Consider the following 20,116-nt stretch of genomic DNA (forward strand, 5'->3'; position numbering starts at 1 on the left):
GGACACGACTAAATGACTAAACAACAACAGTCCTAGGTCACATTCATACCATATGTTTAAATGCCATGAAACTACTTTTAACAGTCATTGCTCCCCCCCCCCCCCAAATCCTGGGAGCTGTAGTTTAAGGGTGTTGTGAGAACCCTATTCCTCTCGGAAATTGACAATTCCCAGAGTTCCCTGGGAACAGGGATTGACTGTTCGCACCAGCACTTGCCCTGCAAACCAGGATCTCAAGCCAGGATTTGATGAAATGATAAACTATGGTTTGTTTCAAAGCAGGATCAGTGTGCAGTAGGATAAGTATGCAAACTGAGACTCCTCACTGCTTATTCACATAATGCCAAACCATGGTTTAGTGTTCTGTTTAAATGGAACGTCTAAACGTCTAACTCATTCAATCATGGCATTTGCTGGCTTGAAAGCGTATCTGACTGCAGCAAAGCTAAATAATTGCTTCAGTGAGCATTTTTAAATGGACATGGAAGTGCTAGGAAACTGGGGGGGGGGGTTGTGACCTCCTGCCCATAACGTGTCCTATTTATAGAGAACATAATAACTGCTTTAGTTGAGACCGTGGGGAACTTTGTTTTAAACGGAGATGCAATCGTGTTGCTTTTATGGTTTGCTACGGGTCCAAAAACTGTATGGATTACCTCGTATAGATTTCAGGATTAGAGCATGCTTAGCAATCACAAAGCCCTCAGCAAGCAAACAGTTCCAGAGATGAAGTTGAAGGATTTATCTAAGCGCTGACTTCTCTACCTTCCGCCCGCAAGAGAACTGTTAAAGGCAAAACACTGCTGGAAGACCCTAGAACTTCTAAGTACTGGATACCTGCTGAAGATACCTGCTGGATCTGATCAAAGATGTAGTCCATCTTTGGCCAACCACATGCCTATGGGAAGCTCACAAGCAGGGCATGAATGCAATGAATGCAATAGCAGGGCATGAATCCCCTGCTTATCACCTCCCTCAACTGATATTCAGAGGCATACCCCTTCTCAGACTTGAGGTAATATCTAGGCATTGTGCCAAGTAGCCATCAATACCTTCTCCTCCATGAAATCTGTCTTAATCCCTGTTCAGAGCTGTACAAATTGGCGGCCATCACCTTGTGGGAACGGATTCCACACTTTAACTATATGCTGCGCGAAAAAGATAGCCCTGTGGTTTGCCCCCGGCTCTTCCGGAGAAGAGTGGAACAAAAATTCTCCTCTCTGCCAACCCTCACCGGCAGCTTTAATTGCTGTGTAGCATAACCCTATCCCTGTTGACTCAGAAGTAAGCCCCCAGAAGTGGGGTATGCTATCAGGTTAAGTGTGTATGGGATGGGAGTTTTGGAGGGTAATCCTATAGAGGGGTCAGGGAGGAGAATCCATAACAGAATTCCTGTTACTTACTACCCCTGTGGCCAGAGCAGAAAAATATGCTTTCCCCTTTTGTTTCTTTAATTTGACTTTTAAAAAAAATCTAACAGAAGGAAAATTAGCCCTTGCTTTGGGCATCTTAAAGAAATTAGGGTGTTTTGGACCCAGGGCCACTCTGCAAGTGTCCTGATTTAGACACTACTACCAGCAAAACACGGGGCACGGGTGGCGCTGTAGGTTAAACTACAGACCCTAGGACTTGCCAATCAGAAGGTCGGCGGTTCGAATCCCCACGATGGGGTGAGCTCCCATTGTTCGGTCCCTGCTCCTGCCAACCTAGCATTTCGAAAGCATGCCCAAAAGTGCAAGTAGATAAATAGGTACCACTCCGGTGGGAAGGTAAATGGCGTTTCCGTGCGCTGCTCTGGTTCGCCAGAAGCGGCTTAGTCATGCTGGCCACATGACCCGGAAGCTGTATGCCGGCTCCCTCGGCCAATAAAGCGAGATGAGCACCGCAACCCCAGAGTCGGTCACAACTGGACCTAATGGTCAGGGGTCCCTTTACCTTTACTTGCAAAACACCCACAGCAGGTCGAGTTTTCCATGCCGGTGAAGTTTTCTGCAGGCATTCTGGTGTCCTCCAGAGTACAGGTGCTTTCCTGCCATTGCATCTCCTCTTTCCTAGTGGAGCAGCAGTTATAGTTATAGATGGGGAACCTGTTGGACTACAGCTGCCGTTGTCCTTGAGCACCGGCCATTTTGACTTGGGACTTGGATTCCAACAACAGCTGGTTCCCCACCCTTGATTCCTAAAGTCTACCAGCCAGGCTTCCAGCTAAGATAGGACTTCCCTGCTGGTTGTTTTAAAAGCCATCTGGGGAGTTTGGTATGAACAGTGCTTTTTCTGGGGGGATGCAGAGGGACGCATACCCCTAAACATTTTGTGAATCTTTGTACTTTTGTCCATTTTGTTGTTGTTTAGTCGTTTAGTCGTGTCCGACTCTTCGTGACCCCATGGACCAGAGCACGCTAGGCACTCCTGTCTTCCACTGCCTCCCGCAGTTTGGTCAGACTCATGTTTCTAGCTTCGAAAACACTGTCCAACCATCTCGTCCTCTTGTCATCCCCTTCTCCTTGTGCCATCAATCTTTCCCAACATCAGGGTCTTTTCCAGGGAGTCTTCTCTTCTCATGAGGTGGCCAAAGTATTGGAGCCTCAGCTTCATGATCTGTCCTTCCAGTGAGCACTCAGGGCTGATTTCCATTTACTGTATTTATTTTTCTTGAATCAAAATGAGAGTACCCCTAAACATTTTTTTAATAGAAAAAAGGCACTGGGTATGAATGTTGCTTAAAGGGAAGCTGCCCGTTAATATACATGTGCTTATATGTTGATGGAGCCAATATAACCCCCAAATTAGACAGAGCTTTCAGGCATGTTTGTACCTCCCCAAAGCTACCCCTATTTTTTTTTCTAAAGTGATTCAAGAAGCAACACAACACAGTTGTCTAAATATAGTAATTTCCAGAAGGCTGTTTGGGACGCTCCGGCTTGGGTTTCCAGCGGGGTCTTCACTATAGACCATGTAGAAGAAGTGCTGAGCTGGTTTTGCTACTGATAAACGGTCTGCAAGTGGCATGTGACTCACATTGGTTAATTTGTTAATATGTCAACAGAAACTCACAACACAACCCTCTGCCTGTTCAGTCATAAGTGAAGGCTAATTCTCAGATTGTTGTGCATAGAATGTTAGCTCCAGTATATAAGAAAGCCTAAAGTGTGGGGCTTTTAAAATATAGAAATTATAAGGATGTCAAAAAGTAAGTTTCTATATTTAGTGTTGTCAGCATTCGAGCCGAGTCCAATATTTTTGTCCTGTATGTGTTTCTAATAGCAAAAACATATTTTTCCATGGTAATAAATCACTTTGGGATATTTCTTTTTCTCTTTCTAGTTTCTTCCATAATAATAACAAGGCTAATTGCCAAAAGACACACAAATCAAGCCTGAAACGATTGTCCACATTCTTTTGATAGCCCTAAGCTGCATATTAATGATTCCTGTTGCCCTCGTGACGTTTTATAGTTGCATCTTTTTATTACCAGGTTCACTGGAACTAATTTTGGGTTAAGTTTTTCTTTTCACATGCAGCAGTAATATGAAGTATCTATAAAACTCTTAGAATTATAAGCTGGAAATTGTGGAGAGATTTTACCGTGTGTGCGCCTGTGTGCAAAAAATCTTAGTCAATGCTTACTTTAAAAATTCATTTCCTTGGTTCTCATTTCCCAGGTTTGCAGCAGATTGATGAGAGGTAACAGTCATTTTAAAATACAGTGGTACCTTGGTTTACAACCATAATCCATTACAGAGGTCTGTTTGTAAACCAAAACAGGTTGTAACCCAAGACGCACTTTCGCCAATGGGGCCTCCCCCCAAAAATTGTTGGTAATAAAAAAAAAAAGGGTTGCAATCCAAAAAAAGGTTGCAAACCGGGACACGCCCTTCCGGGTTTGATGTGTTTGTAATCCAAAATGTATGCAAACCAAGAGGTATGCAAACCATGGTACGACTGTACAGTAGCACCTCGGGTTACATCACGCTCGGGTAACGTAAACTTCAGGTTGCGAAAGCAGCAAACCCAGAAGTGTTTCACTTCATGCGCATGTGCAGAAGCGGTCTACCACCCCGCACACATGTGTATAACAGTGATCCTTACGTTGCAAAAACCTCAGGATCCAGCCAGACCTCTGGAACGGATCCTGTTTGCAACCAGAGGTACCACTGTATAAAAGTTGAAATGCACTGAAAAGTCCATTCAAATATAGGCAACTCCCCATTTAGCAGGGAGGGGTACATTCTTGGGCACCACACATTTAAGTAGAATCATGTATATGGGGGACACTATTGAGAAAGCCTGCAAACACCCTCTACACCTCTGGAAACCCTTAAAAAACCAGAAATCCACCACAATCACTCCCTCCAAACCTCCTTGCTCAAACTCTCCACAGGCCTCAAAGGTTGGTGCAAAGACTCCTGAGGTTGCACTTGCAAAGGCTTGTGGGATTGCTAGACACTATTTTTGTGCCATTTTTACGCTCTTTTAGGGCTGTTTTTGCCTCTTTTTGTTCCACTTCTGGGTCTGTGGCAATGCGTGCATTCACATTTGCCTAGATAGTGCAGGTTGAAGCTCAGAGATCATAATGCAAAGAGCGCTGATGATAGAGGAGAAAGGATGCCAAAGCCTAATTGTTGTGATTTCGGACTCACACCTTGGAGCCTTCCATTAGCCTAGGAGGACAAGCTCTCTCTCTAGCTCCAGCACGGGAACGTTCATCAGTAGTCTGTGTGTACACGAAGAAAAGCAACCTTCCTATCAACATCTTTCAGATATTTTCCACAAGTGAGGGAAAGATGGACCTTTGCCCTTCATCTCTGGAACAGACCCAAAAACATCGCACTGGAGCAAAAGAAGTAATTTATTCGGCTGTCCTTTGCCACTGGTATGAATTCCGCATCCAGTCGAGCCAGAAAGTTACTCATTTTTCAGTATGTGCATAATTACCAGCGCTGCCAGACTTCTTTAAAGTATAAATTAAAAAAATAAGAATTGATTGTCTTTTTGGGATTCTTGTGTGTCAGGTTTCTAATGCTGTCTTTGGCCTAAAATCAACTGGAGGGAAAAGAAAGCCTGGTCTGGAGTCCTGTAGGTGGACTGAATCCTCTTTGAGAGGCCAGAATAGGTGCCGTAAATCAAACAAATAGGGGTTCTGCCCACATAGCTTTGCTAGCAACACCTAAAATGTGAAGTTACCCCAGATGGTAATGGACTGATTGTCCCTGCTTAGGATCAGAAATGGACAAAAAAAACCCACCTGAACTATATCCTCCACAAACTTGCAAAATAGCTCAGTTTCTTCCAGCTCAGTTGGATCCAGTTAGCAGGTTGGGGAAGCTTATTTGACCTCCCATTGTCTGTGTCACTGTGGCTTACCAAGAGAGAGAGGAGTGCAGCATCAGTGTGGCGGTGGAGTTTGAACAAGGTGCAAATGCTCCAATTGGAGCGCTGGATTGGCTGCACTGCTGCTGACCTCACCACCGCCTCACACAGAGATAGGGGACCCTTGTCGGTGGCACAGGGAGCACCATGGGGCACAGAACCAAACCGTGCCATGCTGCCTGTTGAAACAGTTATGAACCGAAAGTACGACAGGAGTCCTGTGGATTATGGCTGCTGTTTGCGTACTCCAAGCCTGTACATGGTTGAAGACCGGAACACATGAAATTACAAATGCATCACCTCCACAAAGACCTATGGTAGAGCTCACAATATACCTGCACATCCCTATTCCACTGTTATGGTGGCAGGCAAGCTTGCTTGCCCCCGTGATTGAGGGGGCCAGCACCACACAATGTTCTCACATCACATGTTCACGCCACATGATGTGCCGGCGTGAGATGGGCACGGGTTGCACACATTGAATGGCAAGCACAAATGACGTGCGCATGTCGCTGTGAGATAGCGAGGGGCAAAAGTCTACCATTACTTTGTACAATCCTGGAAGTCTGTTTCAAGCATTTTCTTTCAGGCTGGACATCAGTGGGTGGGCCGGAGTCATGTCAAATAGGTTTATTGACAGTTTGGCTTTGCTCGTATTGGATGCAGGTTACAAAGATAACAAGATCAGTATGGGATAGTGCTGTGGGGGTGAGATACACAGCATGATCCTATGCATGTTTACTCAGAAGAAACCCCATAGGAACATTTCTATATGCCCTTTCTCTTAAAATAATAATAATAATAATAATAATAATAATAATAATAATAATAATAATTTATTTGTACCCCACCCATCTGGCTGGGTTTCCCCAGCCACTCTGGGCGGCTTCCAACAAAAATTAAATGTCACACATTAAAAAGATTTAATGTGACACATTAAAAACTTCCCTGAACAGGGCTGCCTTCAGATGTCTTCTAAATGTCAGGTAGTTGTTTTTCTCTTTTACATCTGGTGGGAGGGCATTCCACAGGGTGGGAGCCACTATTGAGAAGGTCCTCTGCCTGGTTCCCTGTGGCTTTGCTTATCACAGTGAGGGACCCGCCAGAAGGCCCTTGGCTCTGGACCTCAGCGTCCGGGCAGAACAATGGGGATGGAGACACTCCTTCAGGTATAAGCCTCCAATAAGTTTTGCATAGTCTAAAGTGGCTTACAGACATGTTTTAATAAAGTTGTTTACAGTTTGAGCGGGAGCATACAGATTGGGGGGAATGGTCAAGCTGGCTGGTAGACTATCTACTTTTCATTATGAGAACCAGATAATGTTCACTGCAATGCCAACATTAAAAAGTGATCTTAAAACTGGAAGTCAGATGAAAAGTGCAGCCATAAAGGGGGAAGATCTTGCTGGCAAGTGATCTAGAGAAGTAGAGATTTACCCTTACCATGGGAATATATTTTTTGAACCATCACCAGCTCATGTCACAGGGCAAGAAGCTTGGAGATGTTTCCAAACAGGTTATGCAAGATTACATATGCTCAAAGGATCTCATTGCATCAGTGTGAGGGACCCCTTTAAAAAACAAACATAGAGATAATAGATTACCACTTCAGAAAATTTGATTGAAAAGCAGCTATGGACAACACTCTCACAAACAAACACACACACACACACACACACACACACACAATATAGCATTTTAAATTATTCAATCAATCCTGCAATTGGGGAGCAGTTTCACCAAATAACCTAATTAAGGTGATTGCAAATCATTAACTTGTATTTAACTCAGGTAGTTATAATTAATAGATTGAAACCCCAAAATACTTAACATAAAGTCAGACTGGTTTCCAATCCATAACTGCTATTTCATTATAATTGCTGTTTCTTTAAGATGCAATCCGCTCCATCAAAGTAACGATTTGCGATACTTGATTCTTCCATTGTAGGCCTTACACTTTTTTTTTTCATAAAGAAGCTTGTATAATTTCACATGTCCCAAAGTCCTTATGCATTTAAATAAACACAATAGCAAATCTAGTTTTATGGGTTTGGTTTTTTTATATAAAAAATAATTCTTTATTAGTGATACCCACCATCCTCTAGTACTTGGGCATTGTCCTGCATGACCACTACTTGTGGTAGAATTGTGGGGTTGTTGTTGTTTAATATGACAACATTGTCAAGAAAATGGTTCCTCTGCATAGGTCTCTGGGTAAAATGCTAGCCTTTTGGAAGAAAACTGTATCCCAGTAATTGAGATGATGTCGCTGAATTGAGGCCTCTGCGCTATCTAGGCTGAGGAACTTATTTCAGCTGTGTGTGTGGGAAAAGCCACCCACACCAAAACACGAGAATGTTCTAGGCTTTAAGCCTCCTGATTGGTTCACCCCTCTTGCGTTTTGCTGTTTGCTTTTATTTCCCTTTGTCTTTCTTACCTGTTGCTTTGTGAAACCTAGGAAACCATATATTCTGTGCTCTGGACTACAGCTTTTGGGTCGGTGCTTTATGGTATATGCACAGGGTTAGGAAAGGTTAGCTTTACTGTTTCAGTTTGATTTATAATTTAGGAGGCCACACCTTCACCTTCACCTTCCTGCTCCCACTCACCTTGCAGATCCAGTAACACTTCTCCATTTTGTCAAGTTGTTCCTCCTTTGATCCCATCCGTTGTCGCTCCAGGCCATCCAGCAACAGAGAAAAGAGATTTATCTTGCCTGGCTGAGACCATTCAAGAGCCTCTTAGTAATTTAGTATCTTGTCGGATAGTAGAGTGTCTACAGACTCCACTTTATGTTTTTAGGAAATGAACATCCACGTAGCCAAGAACATTTTTTCAGCAGTTCTATGAAGTGTAGGGTTGGATTCTTGGAAACGCAGTGCACACTCAAAAATCAGAGACAACACACTTCATCAAGATAAAATGTATTTGGACCATGCACAAGGAAGAGCAAAGTGCAGATAGACCATCCTTAAACAAATGTCACCCTCATTTCATCCACAGGGGACGTTCAGATTAGAGCATGGGTAGGCAAACTAAGGCCCAGGGGCCAGATCTGGCCCAATCGCCTTCTAAATCTGGCCCACGGATGGTCTAGGAATCAGCGTGATTTTACATGAGTAGCATGTGTCCTTTTATTTAAAATTCATCTCTGGGTTATTTGTGGAGCCTGCCTGGTGTTTTTACGTGAGTAGAATGTGTGCTTTTATTTAAAGTGCATCTCTGGGTTATTTGTGGGGCATAGGAATTCATTTTTTCCCTCAAAATATAATCTGCCCACCCCCCAAGGTCTGAGGGACAGTGGACCGGCCCCCTGCTGAAAAGGTTTGCTGACCCCTGGATTAGAGGAAGGTTCTTCTGCTAGTCTGGACTCTCTGTAAGCACCATACACCTTTCCCAATTTTACCAGGCTACCAGTCCTGAATCCTTATGTGTGAATTACATAGGATGGCAGTGCACTTGTGGCTTTGAATGTAGGCTTGTTCCACCTGCATCAAGTGGAGGAGTTGGGAGTGTGATCTGTAGTGACAAAGTGGTACCTGGTGTTGATGACATTCCTGCAGCCATCACATGTTGGAGGCTGGGTGTTTGCTGCAGGGAGCCTTCTCTGCTTATATGTAGGATTTCTGTGGTTCAACTTCATGCAGGGAACTTACTCGAAGGCAGCAGTCTCCCCAATATAGACATTCAACCCCCAGTGCCTAGAGAGGTGCAGGAACAGGGGTCGAAATGTTTGGGAAGGCACAGGGCCAATGGACTCACCCCCATGGTGGCAATTGTGGTGGGTTGGGGTAGCTGAGTAGGGTTCCTGGGTTGTATCTTGTGCTAGCCATACTCAGAGTCCTACCACTGAAATTAATGCTTTTGACTAACAAGTGCATTAATTTCAATGGGTCTACTCTAAGTAGAACAGAGCTGGATACTTAAAACCCATCTTTTTATTCAGTACCTACATTTACTTCACTGTCTTTCATCTACCATGAAATTGATGAGGGATAGAGCCATATCAGTTTCATGGGTGCCATTTTTCTTGAGCTTTCCCCTCCTGTAAGGGAAAGGGGAGCAGCCCTATGACGAGAATTCTCCTTTGCATAATAAAGTTTGTAAATGTGGTAGATAACTGGAGATCTTTTTGACGTGCATGATTTATTCCTACGACAGAATTAAGTTTTCTCATCACAATATTTTTGGGGCTCTTTCACTTGGAATTCTAAACGTTTCTGATTATACCCAAGTCGTTAGATCCTAATGCATTTTGATGCCAAAGTAAAAATAATTCAGTCTTGTTAGTATTGCTGCCTTTTAGTAGCCCAGTGCTTATTTATTGTGGCACTTGGCAGTAAATAATAATTTTCCCAAAGCAAAATCAATCATTGGAATAATATGCCAGAAGCAAACTAAAGCAGTTTTTTTTAGAAGTGATGGAGAATAAGTGGTGCTTTGGTTTGCCTTATATGCTTAATATATGGAAGAGTGTTGTCACGCTACAGTTTGCTTGGCCACAGGCAGGTGGCGCTGTGATGTGAAGCAGTCTTCTTTTTGTTGCTGGTGTGGTTCAGTGTTCTTTTAATCCCCGTTGCCTCTGTTAAAATAATCAAACTAGCAGGTGAAAGTACACACAAGGTACACACATTCAAGGCTAGAGGAAAGTCTGTTCCATAGCAGTGAAGGGGCAAGAAATGATTGTGAGGAAGCCAAGTAGTTTCAGAATCTAGGAGAGGGTCAGTTGCATAGCTGTCAACTGTCCCTTATTTGGTGGGAAACTCCCTTATCCCAGTGCCGTGTCCCGGCGCTGTCCCGGATTGATGATGTCCCTTAAATTTCCTGGGTTTCAATGCTGCCTGGGAGAAAAGGGCTACTACCCCCACCTCCCAGCCACCCCCACTCTCAGGGATAAGACCCATCCCCACAAGGGTCTGCTTACATCGCGGCAGGGCCTCGGTGAGCATCCGCCTGTCTCTGGAGATAAGGGAGGAGCGCGCCTTTGGGGGAGAATGTCAGCTTGTTGGAGAGTCACAGCGCCCGCCACCCAACACACCCAACAGCCCATAACTCCTAGGGCGCACCAGGAGCTGCAAAGATAATGTGCACTCAGGGGCGATTTGGGGGCTTCCTTCCCCAAATGAAAAGCGGCCAGCTAACCCCCCATCCCTGGACTCCAGCAAGACTTGGGGAGCTCTAAGCTGGCGGAGGTAACCGCGTCCGGCCCATCCTGTCGGGCGACAGGGCTCACCCCCTTCTTTAAAGAGCCAGCGGGGAGAGAACTATCGCTGCTACAGCCGCCCAAGGCATCCCTTACAACTTTGGCATGCACAGCTAGATACGCAGGGTCTTGCTCGGCATAGGATCTAGGGCAGGCATGCACTGGCGGAGGAAGAGGAGGGTTGGGGGAGCGCCCAGCCCCCGGCAGTGTGATCCTGGCAGGGTGCAATCGCGGCTGCCTGCCCCGTGCTGGGCTCCCTGCCCCCAGAACACGCGCCAGCCCACCCCCTGTGCCGCAGCACGAAGCTCCGCCACTGCAGGCATGGGAGTCCAACTTGGGAGTTGGACGTGCCTGATCTAGGGGGAGAGGGATCCTTTTAGATTACCTGCTGCGCTGTTTTTCTCTGGGGCATTGTCACCTCTCGCCGGGACCTGGTAACGATCCTGAAGCCAGCCTGCCCGAGCCGATGGAATGGCAGTCAAATCCTTGTGCACCCTTTTTTTTCTTTTAATGACCATTCCCCTCGCCTATTTCCATTGTCGTTTCACAGTACTGTACACGTCCAACATGGGGGAAAGGAAAGGAGCTGGTTGACTAAAATCCCTTATTTTGGCTGCTGATCCCTTATTTTCGAGGCTGCTGGTCCCTTATTTTCAAATCTGTAAGTTGACAGCTATGGTCAGTTGAGTAGAGCAGGGGCAGATAAGGTGGAGAAAGCAAAGCAGGTGTGACTAGGTAACTGGAAAAATAGCCAAAGGACTCCTGATCTTGATGCAGCTGAAATTTCCAGGACCTTGGTTGACCTGACCAGGAATGGGGCAGAAATTTGATTTTGTTTGCATTTTAATGAGAAGCAAGTCAATCCACACTTCTTGAACCAAAAACACAATTAGGCTATCCTTTGAAATTTGCAGTTCTCTGAATTTTGAAGTGCAGGTCTCCAGCTAAACAATGCATGCAAAAATGCATAGATTAGGAGGAAGTATGCATTAAAAAGTGAAGTTCTCCACAAACATGGCATACGATTACTTAGGGAGACATGAATCAGCTCTATTTCTGCATGATTCATTGGTAACATTTTCCCCTTAGAAAGTCCATTTTAATAAAGTTCCAAAAGATTTGTTACTAAGATTTATGAGTATGTTGAAATTGTTCATTAAGCCTTGCTGCTTTTATAGTATAATTCTTTAAATCAGGAAACAGATGAGGGCAATTGCATTAATTACATCATAATAACATTGCTTGCACGGTAATCTTTGTAAACAAACACATTCTGCGAGGGAAAGAGGTTGTTAACACAGTCTCTGCTTAATTAGGGTACACAGGAGTGGATCAAATCTTGCTTGAGTTGCTGATACAGAAAATCCTATGGGAGATAAGTCAACCAATATTTGTTTCTTATTGAGTCTGCAAATCTGTGTTGGATTGCCAGCATCCAATTTAGGTACCCAAGAGGCCAGGGCTATTATTTTTCCATTCGAAATGTAAAATAATTGATAGGCAGTCGCAGGCAGAACTGTGTGTATTTTGTGAGGGGAAGGATTGCACCCTCCTGTTCCACATACAGAAACTAACGGTGTTGGCAGCTGACTTTTAGCTCACCCCTGGCAGTGTGGCAATATCCTCCACAGCAGGCTGGCTTAGGGAGGTGTAGGGCACGCCATGTGGTACACTCAGACTCTTGAGATCTTGTCGCCATTTCCCACTCCACAACATCCACCACCTCAATGGGAGGCCTGCCCTGTCCAGACATGACTTATTCCTATTACCTGCAGAAATCCATCAGTGTACCTCATCCTTTGCAAAGTACAGGAAGACAGTTCCTGATGGCAAAGAGCTAACGATATAAAACCTGCTACATTTTCAAAGCACTTGTTGCAGATGTTGGTTGTTTTTTTTAAATATTTCATAATAACCAAAAACACAGGTGCTTCCTTAGAAGTACAGTGGTAGCTCGGGTTAAGTACTTAATTCGTTCCAGAGGTCCGTTCTTAACCTGAAACTGTTCTTAATCTGAAGCACCACTTTAGCTAATGGGGCCTCCCACTGCTGCTGCTGCGCCGCCATGGCACGATTTCTGTTCTCATCCTGAAGCAAAGTTCTTAACCCAAGGCACTATTTCTGGGTTAGTGGAGTCTGTAACCTGAAGCGTATGTAACCTGAAGCGTATGTAACCCGAGGTACCACTGTAATTGTGGAAGAGGGAAGAACACAGTGGGAGGAGGGATTCACTCAAGGAGCTCCAGATGAGATGCTTTCTGCTTGTTTTTTCCAGGGTGTGTTGGGATCTGGGATAACATTACCTGCTGGCACCCTGCAGAAATTGGAGAAACCGTGACAGTACCGTGCCCAAAAGTCTTCAGCAATTTTTTCAGCAAATCAGGTAATATATCTTTTATATAATGGAAACCATATTGAGGTGTGTGTGTGTGTGTTTTAAAGGGTTCTCATGTGCAGGTAACAACAGCCAGAAATTAAGAAATCATTTTTGCTACGAAGAGTTCATTTTTAATTTGGTGATGGGCAACTTACATACTGAAAGGACTGTTGCTGTCATTGTCGTTGTTGTTTTAATACCTGTATCTCAAGATGTGTACACTTACAAAGGCTTACTGTATGTCTATAATCTTGAAAACATGCAAGTGATTATATTCAGGTTTGCATCAAGGCCATAGTGCTGAGCAATTTCTATGAATTTATGTCATGGGTATCAGGTTTGCAGGGTCTGTGACCCACCAAACCAAAATGCAGCCCACCAGCTGTATATGGTGTCCCATGGGTTTTGCAGCCTGTCCAGAACAGTAAACTCAGGGCAGAAGGGTGGAGCTTGATTATGCACCTGGTAGGCCTCGCAACTGATGACTTGTGGGGCCAGCCCTATCATTAGATAGAGTGACACAGCTGCCTCAGGCTGCAGTTGCTGAGAGATGGAAAGTGGGAATAACTTTGGTCTGCACTGCACCCCCTATGCTGCCCTGCAGTGAGATTCGGCTGCTAGTCTAGTTGTCTTTTGTACGTGGAATGGGAAAAGGCACCATCTTGTCTTAGGCCACAGGCAGGAAAATATCTTCAGAGTGACCCTGATGACTGGTGGATGTCGACTGTTATAGAGGCCTGCCTTTATGTGGGTTATGGGCCACATTGGACCATATCTGTCCCTGGATCTATCTCATACACCTGGCAAGAAACAAGAGAATGCCTTAGGAGAACCCTAGGCCAACACATGCCCCCTCTCCAGCATCATTGGACCCCTACGCATGGGGCATAGCATTTGAACAGGACCCAGAAGTGTGTGAAACCCAACATATGCTGACCTATTTTGCACAATATTTTAGATAAGTTCTGAAATATTGTGCAGGACCTTTTTTAGAAGTGACATTCAGCATCAGCAGAGGATGGACCACGTTTGTGTCCTTCGCTTAATGGTATAGCATGTGGCTTGCGTGTAGAAGGTCCCATGTTCAGTCCCCAGCATCTCTAGATAGGACAGATATCTGGGTAGGCAAACTAAGCCCTGGAGGCCGGATCCGGCCCAATCGCCTTCGAAATCCGGCCCACAGACGGTCCGGGAATCAGCGTGTTTTTACATGAGTAGAATGTGCCTTTTTATTTAAAATGCATCTTTGGGTTATTTGTGGGGCCTGCCTAGTGTTTTTACATAAGTAAAATGTGTGCTTTTATTTAAAATGCATCTTGGGTTATTTGTGGGGCATAGGAATTTGTTCATTTCCCCCCAAAAAATATAGTCCAGCCCCCCACAAGGTCTGAGGGACAGTGGGCCGGCCCCCTGCTGAAAAAGTTTGCTGACCCCTGGTGTAGACAATATTTTGCTATGTAGACCAGTAATCTAACTCTGTATAAGGCAGCTTTCTACGTTCTGTGTTTCCGTGTTCCCACCTTGCTTATGGGATGGATTCAAGGGCAGGTATTCCCAATCCAACACGCTGGTCTGATTATTTCAGGGTTACGACTCTAGTCATTCTGGATATGTAGATTTATTTAAGCATTGCCTACTTGGCAGGTGCATATTTATGAATTAGCGTTCAGAAGAGTTTCCCGCAATGTTCTGGGACAATAGGAAAGCCCTCCAGTTTGTTGTTCCTTCTAGAACTTTCTCTCATCTCTGCTCCTCTTCTCATAATTGGGACAAGGCTTTTAGAAACACATTATAAGCGAAATTGGGAATTGCTGTGTGTCAGAAGAATATTCATCTCTCCAGCTAGTTATTCATCACTGCAGGATCTGAAGGCTTTAATAACCCTGCCATAGATCATTCAATATCACCTTAAATAATAGTGTAGGGTAATGAAAGGCTTTTTATGAAGATAATTTTATTCAAATTACGTCCCCATCTAACACATTTATAGCCGCAAATTAGTCTTCTCAAAAGCTGGACGCTAATAGAACCTCTGCCAAGTGATTTTTAAATGTCGCACGGAGCCTCCTGATCTGTTGCTGACGAAGAACACACCCCATACCTGGTCATTTTTGGTCATTTTTCTAGTCGTGACAATACCATGGATGCTTTTGTTTTATTTTGGGATGATGAGACACAAGTTAGGTTATCTGAAGTAAGCGCTCTGACTTTGGCCAAATATAGACACATGGGTTCTCTTGACTTCAGCGTCAAGATACTCAGGGCAATCCTGACCCCTGGCTGGAAGCAACAGGGCAGACGCAGCACTGAATCTAAAGTCCTGTCACCTCCACTGGCTTGGGAAGTGGGAAATGGCCAGTTTAGGGAGCTTGCTGTTGGTTACCACTGGTGGTAGCTTCCCACCTGCCAGAGTGAAACTAGGCCTCCATTGTGACTGGGCAAACACCACCACCACCACCACAACAACAACAACACTCCTCTCTGCTGGTGGAGGCTAGTGATGGTGTGTACATTACTATAGGTTATAGTAGATTGGCAGCAGGAGCCTCAAGTCACCTGTGAGGGACAACCTTTTTAGTGAATTAGAATTCAGCTCCTGATTGCTACACTTTCCCCCCTTTTGTTTAGGAAATATCAGCAAAAATTGTACAAGTAACGGTTGGACAGATATATTTCCAGATTTCTTCTTTGCTTGTGGATATAAAGAAGTTGACGAAGACAGCGCGGTAAGTCAAACAATTCTATGACTCGGAATTGAATGTACTGGAGAACTATTGAAATTTTAAGCTGCCAATTTGTGTTAATTAAAGGAAAACAAATCAAACTAAATGTTAGAGATGGAACACCATCCAGATCGGTTTTAGAAAGCGCAACATAAAACACTGCTCCTGGAAGACTGCATAGGTCCATCTTAATTGTAGTGGCCCAAACCAATTGGCCTTTATGGGTCAAAACCAGCACCTAGAGTTGATTTTAGAAGGCAGTATGGACCCAGCGGAGATGCTGGAACATTGGTCGAATGTTCTAGAAATTCTAATTCTGCATATGTACTGAATCAAATATGCTTTATCATCAAATAAATCTTGTGTTTTCCGTATTTGTTGACTTTTTCCTCCTGTGACACTGCTGACTAACTGCAGAAAGCCTTTAAAACCAAATGATAAACTCTACCTCATACAATCTTGTTTCCTACAGTATGCACTCAATCAATTTTTGGACCATTTTCAGGACCATACTAGGCCTTGTTTGAGAAATCATCCATTTTTTAAAAAAATGGTGCTGTGGAAGTAGAATTAAATCTTGAACTCTTTCCCCCATCAAAATCACCCCCCATAGCTGCTATTTGTCCCTACAGAGCAAAACATGCAGGCACCTGTGAGGCTTGTTTGTTTTGCCCTGTGGAGCAAATAGCAGCTTTAGGGGGCATTAACTGGGTTTATATATGGGACTCAGGTGGCGCTATGGGTAAAACCTCAGCGCCTAGGGCTTGCCAGTCGGCGGTTTGAATCCCTGCGGCGGGGTGAGCTCCTGTCTTTCGGTCCCAGCTCCTGCCCACCTAGCAGTTCAAAAGCACCCCAAGTGCAAGTAGATAAATAGGTACCGCTTTATAGCGGGAAGGTCAACGGCGTTTCCGTGTGCTGCGCTGGTGCCGGTTCGCCAGAGCAGCTTCATCATACTGGCCACGTGACCCAGAAGTGTCTCCGGACAGCGCTGGCCCCCGGCCTCTTAAGTGAGATGGGCGCACAACCCTAGAGTCGGACACGACTGGCCCGTACGGGCAGGGGTACCTTTACCTTTAACTGGGTTAATGGGAGAGGAAGTTAGCTAACCCCACCCCACCCCGTGCCACATTACTTCATGCATCTCTAGAGGTACAACCTAGAGGAGGGGAAAGGTGTAGAAACGGACTCTGAATTGCAGGTTGTTTGGGAACCTTGAGGGCCTGTGTCCCTGTGCAAGGGATTTACTTGAAGATGAGGCCTGTGGTGTAAATATTACATAGACGTCACCTTTACGGTGGGATGACTGGGAAACATTTCTGTGATGCTGGTCCTGCTCTAGCATTTTGTGGCCATGCTGGCGATCTCTATCACCAACACCCCCAAAAAAATATTGCAGCGGAAATTACAAGTCGTTCATGTTGACATTTTTCACAATGCTGTAGTTATTTTCTAAAGAAATGTGGGTGAAAACCTTCCAGCCTATTTCTGAGGAAACATACTGATCACTGAGGTTGTTGTTGTTGTTGCTGTTGTTATTGATTCCCATGAGGCACCCCAAAGCAATTTATAGTTGTTCTCCTTGGCCTTGGGATGTGGGTGGTTTTGGTCACGCGATAAACCAGTTCAGCTGGTTAGGTGGAAGCGGGCTCTTCAGAACCACAAACCCCTCTCACCACCCCTCACATAGCTGAAGCCATGTGCCTAACGCATCCTCTTCCATGGTCTTGCTGTTTCCGTCTACAGTGAAATTGCACATGCTCCATAGCTGTCAACTTACAGATTTGAAAATAAGGGACCAGCAGCCAAAATAAGGGACCTGCAGCCTCACCTGTTCCAGGCACTCCAGTCTTCCTGTACTCCTGCAGTCTGGTCAAACTCATGCTGGGTAGCTTCGAGAACACTGTCTGACCAACTTTGTAACCAGAGGTTCAACTGAATAGAATCTGAATCACATGCACCACAAGGCCTATGCAGCCTCAACTTAAGATGGCTCCCCGGCCTGGCTTTGCACTGCAAAGTTTGCAGCAGCACGTGCAACAAAATGGCGTCCAGCATTCAAAACCCCCCTCAGCTTGCATTAACTAGCCACACACAAGGCATGCAAGCTCCACTCCCCAGTCGTTCTTAGACTTCTTATTGTGTGAGCAACACAGCCAAGCAACACAGTTGGAGCCTCCCCCCTCCTTGGCTGGCAGGGAGGGAGGGAGAGGAGCTGCTTCCTTTGAAATTTAAGGGACATTTAAGGGACATCCATCAATAAGGGACAGCAGCGGGACATGGCGCTGGAATAAGGGACTGTCCCTTCAAATAAGGGACACTTGACAGCTATGCATGCTCTGGCCTCTGAAAACTGTGCTGTGATGGGTGGATTCCAGCTCCAGGCAATAGATTAGAAATAGGGATTGAGAAGTGACCCATGTCTTTTAGTGTCTAGATTTGCACTGCACATTAGACAGAAGGAGACTGTAGGATTTGAAACTGCACCACATCAAACTGCAGGCAGAAGATTGAATTATTTAAAAATGTCCACCCCACAGAAAACTGACTTGCAAGGAGAACGCTTGCTCACCAGGCGGAAATATTTAGCCTAACTCTCCCACTGAAATTCTAGTTTCCCTGTCCCCCCATGCATAAGTTTAAGGGGGAGGGCATTTCTGTCCCTGCCACTTCAGAATCTGATCTTATTTTGTGAGGGGTGTAGAATGGTTCCAAGAAAGCTTTCGAAGCCCCATCTAGAAAGTTATGATAGATGAAGATGTCATATTATGTATGTGCCCCTATTACTCTTTGCTTAATATATCTCTGCAAAGACATGTTTCCTCCTGTGGGTTTTGACAACTATTATTAGCTCACTTCTGGTCTTTCTCATTTTGTTCTGTCAGAGCCATGCATGTAGACACAGGGAACATTTGAACACCGTGTATATGTGGATAGCAGCTGCCTGCAGACCTACTGAAGCTTTTCCCCATTTTCGTTCCTTTTTAATTACAAACAGGAAAAGCCTTCTTAAATATATCTGCACCTATATGGATATACATATTGCAATAATTTGGGGATCTGAGGAGGCTAAGCAATATATTTTTTCTAAGGAAGCAGAATGCAAACATTCAGAGATTTCCAGTAAGGGGGAGGGGGATGTGATATTCCCTTGAGTGACGCATGTCACACTGTACTGCATGTGTTAATAAAAGCTGTGGCCTTACCAAGCAACCACCATCCCAGAGACCATAGGAAACATGGAATTCCCCCCTCCCAAGGGCAGAAAGAGATTGCTTCTATCTCAGAGAGGGAGCTCCAGTACCAGATTTTCCCTCCCTGTTACTGCGGTGACTTTCACAGTCCTTCTCTCTCTGATGTTCAGCATAACCTTTGACTCCTCTGTCTCCTGTGCCTCCCATATTCCGTTCACCACCCAGCCATATTCAATAGCATTGCAACAAAATTGCCTCTTTTCTCTATCCACATGGCCACTTACCTAGACTACTGCCACCGTCTCCTCCCTGGTTTGCCATTCTCTCACCACGGTCCCTTCATATCAATCCCACACCCTGCTGCCAAAACTATTCACGTGTTGATCACATGACACTTTACTTAAAGCTCTGGCTTCCCGTTTTCTTCTAGGTTCAGCATAAGCTCCTCATCCTGACTTTCAAAGCCTTCCATGGACTTTTGCCCTCCTCTTATCCTACCCCCATTCGTATCGGTAACCATCCCAGTCCATGATTTTCACTCCTCCAGCTCCACCACCCTCTGCTTTCTGAAGGTCTCCTGCTCCCTTAGATCCAATCCAAATTCCATCCCCAAGCTCCTACAAAGGGGGGTGATTTGCAGGCTTAAGGGCTTCGTGTTCTCTCTTCTGCAACTAAGAGAAGCTCCGAAGAAGGGACTTACTGTAAGCTAGAAAATCAGTGCAGCAACAACTGGTTTTTTAAAAATTCCTCCTTACCCCCTTGTTGTTTAGTCGTGTCCGACTCTTCGTGACCCCACGGACAGAGCACGCCAGGCACTCCTGTCTTCCACTGCCTCCCGCAGTTTGGTCAAACTCATGCTGGTAGCTACGAAAACACTGTCCAACCATCCTGTCCTCTGTCGTCCCCTTCTCCTTGTACCCTACATCTTTCCCAACATCAGGGTCTTTTCCAGGAAGTCTTCTCTTCTCCTGAGGTGGCCAAAATATTGGAGCCTCAGCTTCATGATCTGTCCTTCCAGTGAGCACTCAGGGCTGATTTCCTTAAAAATGGATAGGTTTGATCTTCTTGCAAGTCCATGGGACTCTCAAGAGCCTCCTCCAGCAGCATAATTCAAACACATCAATTCTACGGCAATCAGACTTCTTGACCTGGATTCAATTCAGATAACACTCCCCCACCATGAAGCTATTTGTGTGTGGTGTTTTTTTGGGAGGGTGGTCTGCCCCATCATGGCTCAAAACTTGAAGGAAGC

General features: G+C 45.0%; 1 protein-coding gene across 1 annotated transcript in view; it reads left to right on the forward strand.

Moving 5' to 3' along the window:
* The window catches only part of VIPR2 (vasoactive intestinal peptide receptor 2), a 54,460-nt gene that overhangs the window by 10,973 nt on the left and 23,371 nt on the right, over window positions 1–20,116 (forward strand). Inside the window, exons 3-4 of the mRNA XM_081882586.1 lie at window positions 12,849–12,956; window positions 15,579–15,676. Coding sequence (XP_081738712.1) covers window positions 12,849–12,956; window positions 15,579–15,676 — 206 coding nt within the window. The remainder of the gene's footprint in view (window positions 1–12,848; window positions 12,957–15,578; window positions 15,677–20,116) is intronic.

Source organism: Podarcis melisellensis, assembly GCF_964234715.1.
Source record: "Podarcis melisellensis genome assembly, chromosome: 12".
Classification (NCBI taxonomy): Eukaryota; Metazoa; Chordata; class Lepidosauria; order Squamata; family Lacertidae; genus Podarcis; species Podarcis melisellensis.